We start from the raw sequence: 12,805 nt of genomic DNA on the forward strand, positions 1-12,805 counted from the left end.
ATTGAATGCACCGGTTACCTCGATAAGTTTGTTGCTTGACTGGCGAACAAGTTGAATTTAATTGCACACTCATTTACAGGTGTCCTATTAGCCGAGTATTTTGTTGGTAATTTTCACAAAAGTTTGACTTATATAATAAATTTCAAGATATGAGTCCAGACATTTTGTTTTGTTTTAATGCATTGTATAAGTGTTCCAAAAGGGTTTTAGTGTAAATGTATGCAAAATGTGCTTATGAAATTTATGGTAGTTTTTATATTTCTGAAATAAAACATCATTTTATCATGATTTATTTAAATTGTACTGACAGAAAAGCAGCAACAACTAAATACAAAATCTAAACAATTTGAAATCTCAGCTACAGCATGAGGCGAGAAATGTTTGTATATAGAAATGCGCTTACTTCATACATAGTTTATAACTGCCGAACTGTATGACAAAGCGCAATAGCGCATCAAAAATATCAAAACAAATGCAGCATTAAGAATTGAATAACTTGTATTTAAATGACTTGTTCAAAGATTATCGAAATAACTTTTTTTAATTTGTGTAACAGATTTAAAAATAAATAAATAAGAGTACATTATACATGAGTGGGGGAAATCACACAAACGACATAGACTCCCGCTGTACGTTTGCCTATGAATACTGGTTATCATCATATGAACATTGTATGCGTGTTTGCCTATGAATATTGGTAATCATCATATGAACATTGTATGCGTGTTTGCCTATGAATACTGGTAATCATCATATGAACATTGTATGCGTGTTTGCCTATGAATACTGGTAATCATCATATGAACATATTGTATGCGCTACAAACGTTATGCGTTATGTTGTATTATTTGTGAAAACTAACGAATCGCTAATATGAAGTTTAACATTCGTGACGCAAAACAATGCACGCACTTTTATCTATGTGTCATATGGAACCATCCAATTATTCGTAGTTGTTTTGTACTCATTACAAACAAGTTGCGAAAATAATGCCTCTTTCATGACATTTAGCCTACAATAGTAAGCCGCTCCGATTACACATGGACAAATTGGACGCTTTGAATAATGTCTTAGTGTAAAAAAATAAATAAATAAATAAATAAATAAATAATTAAATAAATAAATAAATAAATAAATAAATAAATAAATAAATAAATAAATAAATAAATAAATAAATAAATAAATAAATAAATAAATTAATTAATTAATTAATTAATAAATAAATAATATCTGATTGGATTGGAAAGAAATTAATTTTCTTTTATGATTACCGGTACTTCAAATGATTCTTGGAAAATTTCCACTTTATGTACGGGCATCTGTTTATCATATAATTTTATTATATTTTATATTTTTGGTTTATATAAAATTGATGTACTCCTCTTATGTATTAAAACACAAGTAGGATTTTTCGCTCAGCCATTTTACCATAGTGTATTATAACCCATAGTGCGGTGTAGTATTTGGCGTGAATTAGTTGCATTAATTGACTGCGCCTGCGCACAGGTGTTGACAACAGGTATAAACAATTTTTACCATGAATAAATATTGCACAAATTTTCACACGTGACCATCAAGCTTGTACATGTTTTATTTAAAAAATTACACCGTTGAAATATACTGTTTACCGGTTAATCGATAAAAACAGAGGTATTTCGATGAATTAGTGTCTTCGAAAATCCTAATAAAGACTTGCTAATTGCAACAGACTTAAAGAGCAATTAAACATTTGAATGTAAAACTGCATGGATTTATATCATTGATATTGGAGTGATTTATTTGATTGGTATGATTTAAAAATGATTTTTTTCTGTTGATCTGATGTTTTTTTAATCTGTTGTCAAGAAGATTGATTGTCATGCTATATTTGTGTATATAGATTTGTCATCTAGGTTATGTATTTTATTTATTAGAAACCTGAAATCAGCTAAAGTATAAATATGGCAACATGTCAACATTATCATATGTCATTGTAACTGTTAGCAGAAATTGATGATAACTTGACAAATAAGTTCATACATGTGTTAATTGTCCATAGTCAGCATGATGATGATGATTGTTGTAATATTATTTTTTCAATGACAAGTCTATTTTGATAATCAGCTTGTTTTGCAATAATTTAACATTTTCTTAAATTTAAAACATTACCTTTTCAACATTACTATTGATGCTTAGGTAAATATTTTTCTTAAAATGGTCTGTCCATAAATGTCATTGATATAATGTCTTATTGGAAAGAAAGGAAAGTGATTACAACTCAAAGAAAGTCCTGTGCTGGTAAATAGTAAATTTAACTTTAACATAGAGGCACATGCAAATGTCATTGAAAAACTGAGCTTGGAGGATGGCTTGAACCAAAACCTGCCTGAACAAAAGCAGCCTGGGTTCCTTACCAACTGAGCTAAACAGGCATCTGGTTCCTACCAAATAAACGAAATTACACTTCAAATGTTTCAGTTTCATTGGTATACCAAAACCATGTGGATGCCAGCCACCAACAGCGAGGCTGTGAGACGCTGCCTGGACATTCCCATTCAGCCCATGTCAAGTCAGATTGCCCGACCAATACCTCCACAGAAACCAATACAGCCCAAACCTCCGTATGCACTTGATGGACAAGTCAAAGTTGCTCGGCCTTATTCAGGTAAATCGTCTTAATAAAGACTTTCCTTTTAAAATTGGGGATTATGCACAGTGATTTTTTTGCCAGAAATTACAGCCGATATTTGGCTGCTTCCCAATTGCAAAAAATGACGTTTTTTCCCAAAAATTGGATTAAAATTTCCCAAAAAAAGACAAAATTTTCCCAATAGAGCCAATAAGATTACAATGTAATTTAGCAATAATTTCGAACGAGTGCCAATCGAGTTGCCGAGTCGTCGCCGAAAAACAACTGACTTACGTATTTTTCGTTTATTTAGCCGAATACGATTTTACTTTGCTTTACACATCTCTCTCTATATTGCGGAGGATACCGACGATAGTCGATGTATCCCGATTGTAAACGCCTGTTTTTACACACGCCCAAGATGGCGGCAAGCAGACGAGGAATTTGCGATGCGCGGCGAAAATGATAAATAACATTTAAATTAACAACGGATATCATATGGTTATTACGGAATAATTTAATGCGTGTGTCAATTAACGCAAAATATAACGTTTGAGATAAAAACAACAAATATTTATTACAAATCTTCACAGTGAATGTGCATCACGGAAATCAGTGTTGGGAAATTGGAGTTAGTTTACCGTTACTCACAAAGTTAATGCATTTAAGATGAGTATCGTTCGAAAATGGAAAGAGACAAACATGATATGATTTATATGTTAGTGGATCTGTGTAAAATCAGATTCATATGCATATTCTGCTTTATTATGTTTGTCACGCTTTACAGTTTACTGAAATAGCATTGAAGTGCAAGATGTTGAAAGGTAAAGAAATGAAATAAATTATTTTAACTCCATATAATACATCATTAACAAAGCAAGACCACTAAAGCGTTTTTTTTTTTATAAATATGTGTTAATGTTTTCACCATATGATATTTAATTTAAAAGAATACTGAATTAAATTCTTACTATTAAAGAGGTTATGATTAAATGGTATATTTAAGAATCTCTATAGATTATTGCAAGTTCAATATGAATGTGGAAGGATATTAACTTAACATTGTCTTCATTGTAAGAACACATTAAATTAGTGCTTTATAATATAAAAATGCTGTCAAACATACTTTAATAATTTTAATTCTGTTCTTATAATCATATTTATAATGTTTCCCAATTTCATGGTTTATCGCGCTATTTTTCCCAATTTCATGGTTTATCGCGCTAATTTTCCCAATCCAAAAGGCACAGGCTGTAAGAAAAAAAAGCAAAAAAAATCACTGATGCATCAAATATTGAGTCCAGTGCATAGTTGTCAGATGTTGATTATAGCAATGTTTCATAGAGTCGAGTCTACTGGCGCAAACCTGGTTCAGTCAAAGACAGGTTATTCTACTGAACCTTAGGCTCATAGTCCAGATTTAGACAATTGATGCTCTCAATTACGGCTTCAGTTAAACAAGTGTTACGTTTAAAAAACTCATTTTTTAGTGTTAATGGACACAGGATTTTGCAAGATATCACTCACCACTTTGGTTTTAATATGCAACTTTTTAGTTGTACATGATATACCAGCCTTTTTCAGAGCTACAGATAAGGTGCGAATTTGCGTATATATACCCAGTGTAAAATTGCTGATTACGCATAGAAAAATAAAACTCTGCGTACTGAAACCCAATTAAAATTGTTGATTACGCATATCGTATTTTTCCTCTGCGTAACGAGTAAATCTGTCCCAGAAATACCTGGGTCCAAAATACCCGCATTGTTCCACTGCATCCAAGCGCTTTCAGTATAACCTTCAGCACAATAATATGTACGGAAGAAAGCGTCTATGTAACTTTGTGTTATTGTTGTGAAAATGTTGAAACCGAGAGGCTGTAAAAATGGAAATATTGTATCCCAGGCACAAAAAACTCAATTTTAAGTTATTTAACCGCGAGCAACACAAAATCAGAAGCGGAAAGTATAGTGCAACTAATTTTTGACGAAATTGTGTCGAAGGCAAGCGCTGAAAGTGCTTACATTGTTAGAAAACTAGTGGAAAAAAGGGTCAAACCTTTTTTTAAAATCAAGACTGTATATTATGGATACATCTACATAATTCCAACATAACTCTGAAACTAATCAATTCAGAGCGGAACTTCAACAAGCTCATTCTGGTAAGCATTTGAGAATTTAAGATAATGAAAATACCCAATTTTAATACAAAAATACCCAATTGTCAATTTAAGTAGTGGGTACCGACTCTTTTTGTACCCAATTGATAATGAAAATACCCAATTGAACTCAAAAGTAGTGGGTATTTACCCAATTACTCAGAAAAGTTATCTGGAGCTCTGCTTTTTAGCATAACGTAATAACTCTTAAGTTTTTGGGGAAACTTCAAAATGATAAAAAAAAAATTATGTCAGAAAATTAGATACGAAAATTATTAAACAATTAAGGCTTCCAAAATTATAACTGTATTGAAATAAATGCAATTAATCAATGTTCAATAATTTTCTTGTGATTAACTCTTCTTTTTTCTGTTCAAAAAAGTAAATACAACTTCACAGCTTTGCTAACTCTTGCCTTAAATGATATACAACAAAAATGTAAAAACAGGAAACATTCTGCTTCCTTAATAGGACAACACTGTATCAAATGCTGTTGGGTGAATCCATTTTCTTCTACCAGTATACATGGTTACAGGGATCAAGCTAGACTCCAATTTTTGGGAGAAGTCATTTCTCCCTAAGCTTAGCATAATACTTTTAAGGGTATACCATAATGATAATCATTTATTTCTCTTGCTTTCAGCCCCTCAAAGAAGAATTGTAGCACCGTCTGATCCCTGGCGATCCAACAACTACGTTGAAAGTCGCACCCCACCTAGAGCACGGAGCTACTATGTGAATGATGAATACCCAAGGACACATCCATATGCCTGTAAGTTGTGAGAGTGAATACCCAAGGACACATCCATATGTCTGTAAGTTGTGAGAGTGAATACCCAAGGACACATCCATATGTCTGTAAGTTGTGAGAGTGAATACCCAAGCACACATCCATATGTCTGTAAGTTGTGAGAGTGAATACCCAAGGACACATCCATATGTCTGTAAGTTGTGAGAGTGAATACCCAAGGACACATCCATATGTCTGTAAGTTGTGAGAGTGAATACCCAAGGATACATCCATATGTCTGTAAGTTGTGAGAGTGAATACCCAAGGACACATCCATATGTCTGTAAGTTGTGAGAGTGAATACCCAAGGACACATCCATATGCCTGTAAGTTGTGAGAGTGAATACCCAAGGACACATCCATATGTCTGTAAGTTGTGAGAGTGAATACCCAAGGACACATCCATATGTCTGTAAGTTGTGAGAGTGAATACACAAGGACACATCCATATGTCTGTAAGTTGTGAGAGTGAATACCCAAGGACACATCCATATGTCTGTAAGTTGTGAGAGTGAATACCCAAGGACACATCCATATGTCTGTAAGTTGTGAGAGTGAATACCCAAGGACACATCCATATGCCTGTAAGTTGTGAGAGTGAATACCCAAGGACACATCCATATGTCTGTAAGTTGTGAGAGTGAATACCCAAGGACACATCCATATGTCTGTAAGTTGTGAGAGTGAATACACAAGGACACATCCATATGTCTGTAAGTTGTGAGAGTGAATACCCAAGGACACATCCATATGTCTGTAAGTTGTGAGAGTGAATACCCAAGGACACATCCATATGTCTGTAAGTTGTGAGAGTGAATACCCAAGGACACATCCATATGCCTGTAAGTTGTGAGAGTGAATACCCAAGGACACATCCATATGTCTGAAAGTTGTGAGATCCAATACCCATGGACACATCCATGTGTCTGTAAGTTGTGAGAGTGAATATCCAAGAACACACCCATGTGTCTGTAAGTTGTGAGAGTGAATACCCAAGGACACATCCATATGTCTGTAAGTTGTGAGAGTGAATACCCAAGGACACATCCATATGTCTGTAAGTTGTGAGATCTAATACCCAAGGACACATTCATAAGTCTGTAAGTTGTGAGAGTGAATACCCAAGGACACATCCATATGTCTGTTAGTTGTGAGATCCAATTCTCAAAGACACATACATCTGTCTGTAAGTTGTGAGATCCAATACTCAAAGTTACATCCATTTGTCAGTAAGTTGTGAGATCCAATACTCAAAGTTACATCCATTTGTCAGTAAGTTGTGAGATCCAATACTCTAGGACACATACATCTGTCTGTAAGTTGTGATATTGAATACTCATCAATATTCTTTTAAGTTGTGAATTAAATGCTGAAGGAAACATCCATATGCCTGTGTGATTACAGTATTACATTATTGTTTTTTGCCTTTTTGCTGATGGAAAGGGATTTTGACCTGCTTTCAATAATGTGAGACTTTTTTATTAACAAGTTGCCTGAATTTTTAGTCTTTTTTAATCTTCCGCCCTCCCCCACACACACAAAATATAGTGTCTGAAGAGATTGCTTAAAGAGCAAGAAATAAATCCCAGACCTCTTTATTGCTGGGCAGACATTATATCCACTTCATCATCACAACATTAATTTAATCATATGATCTGTGATTTATGTGATCATGTTTATTATGTCTATGCCATTATATCTCCAGCCCGTCAGCGAGAAAACTTTGTGAAGAAGAATTTTGGCTACCCGGAGGTCCAGCGAGGCAAGAGCACCCCCATCCCTCCGTATGATGCCCTTGGGGACCACCACCTCAATGAGTACTGGGAGAGACGCTTTGGATCTATACAGGCCAGCAGGGTAGGAACTGGTTTGGGAGATGTTTGCCACAAATTGTTTGTGTAAAAATTAAGTTTTGAGAATAAGTTAGGGTTAAGCGAGCCTTTATACTGGTTTAAATCATCAATTCAATGAAATGCCTTTGTCAAGGGATGACCCCAGCTTCTATGTAAAATAGTGTTTTGTTTTCTTTTGCCCTGTATCACACACTGTTTGACAGTTTCGGTGTCAACATATTTGCAAAAGAGTGTGCTATTTGTAGGAGTAATGTGCACAATTTTAGAGAGAGTAAGCAATAAGTGTGAAGTGTGCGCCACTTGTGAAAATATATTTTCTATGATCACTCGTGAAATAACAAACGATCTTACATTGACAATAACAAATCTCCTCTATATCTCTGCTATTCTTACAGAAGCATGGTCGACCTGCAAGTGCGCTCAGCAACAGGTCAGGCTCCAGTAAATCTGATGGGCCTGTCGTGTACAAAGTCTGGGTCATTACTGCTGATAAGCCTAATGCTGCCACAGACGCAAAGGTATTTGATGCTTACCATTAACGATGTTCTCATTTGTAAAGGTCTTTAGGTCTGTCTGTAAACGCTCCTTAAAGGGATCTTTTCACGCTTTGGTAAATTGACAAAATTGAAAAAAGTTGTTTCAGATTCGTAAGTTTTCGTTTTAGTTATGATATTTGTGAGGAAACAGTAATACTGAACATTAACCATGCTCTAATATAGCCATTATATGCATCTTTTGACGATTTTAAAACCTAAAAATTATAAAGCGTTGCAACGCGAAACGATTGAATAATTTGGAGAGTTCTGTTTTTGTCGTTAAATTTTGTGAAACTACGAAGATTGCTTATATAAGGTATAAAATACGTCAAACATGTGTACTCGGCGGAATAGCTCAGTAGGCTAGAGCGTTTTTACTTCAGGACTCTGGCAGGACTCCAGGGGTCACTGGTTCGAAACCTGCTCCGGGCTATGTTCTTTTCCTTTTTTTAATTTTTTTCTTGATTTTTTACTGGAGCTTTTACGATCCAATGTTTACATTTATCAATATAAAGCATTTAATGAATAAGTTAAAAAAATGCCAAAATCTGTGAAAAGGCCCCTTTAAGTCCAAGGTTGAATTAAATTATTACCATATTTGTTGAAAATATTTTGGCAGAACAATGTTTGGTAATTGGCCAAAAGAGGAATTGTTGCTGCGGTCCCTGGTGGGAATTTTATCATGGCCAAATCAATAAATCTGCTTTTTTGTGCCGTCAGCAATTGCCCTTCAATTAAGTTGATCTTTTTTGAAAGTCAAATGGTTTATTTGTTTTCATTGTTTCTAGATGATGACACACTAATGGCCAAATGCTTTAAATAATATTGGGAAACATGTTCAATATAACAAAATGATAAAAAAGACCTAAAGATGGTTTAATAACGCTTTTTATGCTTCTGGCATGTACTAATGCTTGTTTTATTTCTTATTGCTCATTTCATAATTATATAATTTTATACATGATGTAAAATTGTGTTTGGAATTCCATTATTCAATAAAATGAATGATGGTAAAAAAGTATTTTTATGTTTTTCAGGTTTACATTTCCATAAAAGGGACAAAAGATCGCATAAAGCGTCATCGACTCACAAAGAAAGCCGGTTCGGTCAAGTACAACAAAGCTGTGGCCTTCCGGTTTTCCCGAGGCTCCACTCATATGTTCAAACTGCACGGCCCTGAATTGGGCAACATCAAATCCATAGTTCTCGAGGTATGCTTAAGAGTAAGCTCTTGGCTGGGCAGTGACTTGTTGACTTACAATGTAGATGTTTCTTGGCTGGGCAGTGACTTGTTCACATACAATGTAGATGTTTCTTGGCTGGGCAGTGACTTGTTGACTTACAATGTAGATGTTTCTTGGCTGGGCAGTGACTTGTTCACATACAATGTAGATGTTTCTTGGCTGGGCAGTGACTTGTTCACATACAATGTAGATGTTTCTTGGCTGGGCAGTGACTTGTTGACTTACAATGTAGATGTTTCTTGGCTGGGCAGTGACTTGTTCACATACAATGTAGATGTTTCTTGGCTGGGCAGTGACTTGTTCACATACAATGTAGATGTTTCTTGGCTGGGCAGTGACTTGTTCACATACAATGTAGATGTTTCTTGGCTGGGCAGTGACTTGTTCACATACAATGTAGATGTTTCTTGGCTGGGCAGTGACTTGTTCACATACAATGTAGATGTTTCTTGGCTGGGCAGTGACTTGTTCACATACAATGTAGATGTTTCTTGGCTGGGCAGTGACTTGTTGACATACAATGTAGATGTTTCTTGGCTGGGCAGTGACTTGTTCACATACAATGTAGATGTTTTTGACAGGGGGAACAAAACAAAAGATTTAATGAAAGGAAAGCATTTTAAATTCAAGTTTTATTGGAACATCTCATACTTTAATATTTTTATAGTTGACCTCAGAGATTATTCTTAGTACAAATATCAGTATTATAAGTATTAGTATTTGTATTAGTATTATTATTACTAATCTAACTGCAGATCTGTGAAAAAAAAGTATTTTAAAAATCCTAGAATGCTGCACATTCAAAGTAGTCAAAGTGGTTTTCCAGTTTTTAGCTATTTTTTTATAGAGCAGTTATGAAAAATTATGGGTATAGTTACTGTATGTAAAACAAATTTTTATCCATAAAAACATGGATGGAATTAATGTTTTAATTCATTAACCTTTCAGAGAACAAGTGAAAAATTTAATACCACATATTATTGACACCTTGATTTTCTTTTCTTTTCACATCCTTTGAGTTTATGTGTTTCTTGTGTGTGCTTTTTTTGCTCTGAGAAACAAATAAGGATTTGGATAGAATTGTTTCTTACTCCATCATTTCTTTAGTATTGAGTACTGACGGACCTAATCGAGTGCTTAAAATAATGTCCCCACCATTTACAATAATTTACATAAATTGATTGTTTGAAATATCTTACATAAATTGCATGAAACTAACCCACATATTTCACCGAAAAGCAAATTTATTTTTTACTACTGTGCCAAAATGATTAATGATGTAATAAAAATACTACAAGCCTCCTGTAGCATTGAACTTTCACTATTCTATTTTCACCATGCTATTAAACTTTTTGTTATGCCCTAGGTAGGGTAGCACATAGCAATTGAACTATTCATCAGTTCGTTTGTCTGTCAGTCTGTCTGTCTGTCCCTTTAACATTGCCCATAACTTTTGCAATATTGAAGATAGCAAGTTGATATTTGGCATGTATGTGTATCTCATGGAGCTGCAGATTTTGAGTGGTGAGAGGTCATGGTCATCCTTCAAGGTCAAAGATCAATTATATGGCTTCAAAGCAGCGCAGTAGGGGGCATTGTGTTTCTGACAAACACATCTCCTGTTACCCATTATATTTAGCAATGGTTTTATATAATAGGATGTTTATGTGCCCTACAAGTAAGTTTTCTTGAGTTCGCACAGCCTTAGTGAGTCTTCTCTATATCTAACTTAGGCACCAAGTACTAGTTCATCCCAAGAAATGGAGTCGAGATTTTCACTGTAAGCTGTTAAAGCTAAAGACGACCTTTTCTGTTGCTGTGTGTCTGATTGTCTGAGAGTTGTAGCTTTTCTGTTTTTCTTTTTGTTCAGCATGATGGCATCAAGAAGGAAGATGGCTGGTTTGTGCAGGAAGTAGAAATCATGAACACGAAGCGAAAGAAGAGCTGGTATTTCATGTGCAACACATGGCTGTCCTTACATCACACAGATGGGCACTCAAAGCGCGAGTTCTTCCCACATTTGGGCTCAAAAACAGGTAAACAAAAATTCGCAATATTTTATATTGCTGGTTGACAGGTAATTCGGTACACATGCAAGACTATGGTTTTAATTTGACATTGATATTTATTCATCCTGAAAAATGAATGTAAACTAGACCTATCTTTACTTTAATATTGAATGTTTATGCTCTTAAAAGCAAACTTTCTTCCAGTTTAAATTAAAGGAATAAGTTTTTTAATATCCTTCATATCCTATTATTGCATTCATTTGTAATAATGACATACACTTTTCAATAAAAGTACCACATGTGCCACTTTCCATCAAGAGCGTTTGTTACATTACGTTTGCTCCTTGGATGAAATATCTTGTACAGTTTGGAAATATCAGAATGTGATTAAAGTTTTTTTATGATGCAAAATTTGACAGCCAATAAGATTGGCAAAGATGGTAGAAGAATTCCTGTCGATATGCTTAAATATGGTGGAAAAACAGGTATAGCTTTAGCCACACTGCTTACTTTAATAACACATTTCTTAGGAGGATAGGTAGAACTTTGTTCTTAACACATGTTTATGTAAGTTGAAATGAGACAGCAACAAAATAATACCGTGCTTACAATACCATTGATTTGTATGCAGATAAATTAACAATACATGCCTGGACTGGATAGACTCAATTGTTTATTTTGTCTGGATGAACGAAACCTGTGACCCAAGCTAAAAGCTGAAAGTCAGAGGTATATTGGCCTTGTACAGAATTTTGTAAATACTCAGTCATAAATCTGCTTGTTGGGGAATGGGGGTAAAATGTCAAGAAAATTTACTAATTCATTTTTAATCACACTTAAAGTCAAGAAAAAATGTTAATGGAAATAAAATAAAAATCTTGGAAAGAAGCTCATTGCGTTTGTGTTTTATGGTCCAATCAAGCTCAAAGGTATTATTATCATGTTCATTAGGCAACCTCAGGTTTAGAAACACAAGTTTCATCGTTCAAACGAAAAGTTGAGTATGTCAGTAAACAAAAAAGTCATTTAAATGCCGACAAATCCGTAAATTTACTTTTGCTCTTGCCTGATTTTCAGAAAATAATGTGTACATTTTGCATGCATCTTAAATTTAAAATGTACTTGTAATTTGTTGTTATGATTGAACAAGTATAGTGACCAATGTGCACAACTCACATCATGTTACATGATTAGCGCGTGTCAATTGGGAGTATGCCTGTCTTGATTGGACATCAAATAGAGGCATACCCTATAGTGAATTATATGACCTAATGCACATTTATCATCAATATTGTCGGAATGTCTGATAAAAGTGTTATGTCCAGATTTTGACATTTTATTTAAGACAAGCATGAATTGAACTGCCTCATTAAAGGGGCCTTAAAATTGTCACCTTTTGATAAATTGTCAAAATTAAAAAAAGTTGTTTCATGCAGATTCGCAAATTTTTGTTTTAGTTGTGATATTTGTGGGGAAACAGTAATACTGAACATTTACCATGCTCTAAGATATCCTTTATGTACATCTTTTGATGAATTAAAAACCTGAAAATTATAAAGCGTTGCAACGGGAAACGATTTAATAATTTGGAAAGTTCTGTTGTTGTC

At 34.4% G+C, this 12,805-nt stretch overlaps 1 protein-coding gene across 2 annotated transcripts in view; it reads left to right on the top strand.

Moving 5' to 3' along the window:
• Positions 1 to 1,598: 1,598 nt before the first annotated feature.
• LOC127843594 (lipoxygenase homology domain-containing protein 1-like) overlaps positions 1,599 to 12,805 on the top strand; it is a 220,772-nt gene continuing 209,565 nt past the window's right edge. For both annotated transcript variants that reach the window (XM_052373278.1, XM_052373283.1), the window contains exons 1-7: positions 1,599 to 1,786; positions 2,458 to 2,644; positions 5,410 to 5,538; positions 7,262 to 7,413; positions 7,805 to 7,927; positions 8,983 to 9,156; positions 11,060 to 11,225. In XM_052373278.1, coding sequence (XP_052229238.1) covers positions 2,479 to 2,644; positions 5,410 to 5,538; positions 7,262 to 7,413; positions 7,805 to 7,927; positions 8,983 to 9,156; positions 11,060 to 11,225 — 910 coding nt within the window. In that variant the 5' untranslated portion in view covers positions 1,599 to 1,786; positions 2,458 to 2,478. The remainder of the gene's footprint in view (positions 1,787 to 2,457; positions 2,645 to 5,409; positions 5,539 to 7,261; positions 7,414 to 7,804; positions 7,928 to 8,982; positions 9,157 to 11,059; positions 11,226 to 12,805) is intronic.

The sequence above is a fragment of the Dreissena polymorpha genome, chromosome 1 (genome assembly GCF_020536995.1).
Source record: "Dreissena polymorpha isolate Duluth1 chromosome 1, UMN_Dpol_1.0, whole genome shotgun sequence".
NCBI classification, from domain to species: domain Eukaryota; kingdom Metazoa; phylum Mollusca; class Bivalvia; order Myida; family Dreissenidae; genus Dreissena; species Dreissena polymorpha.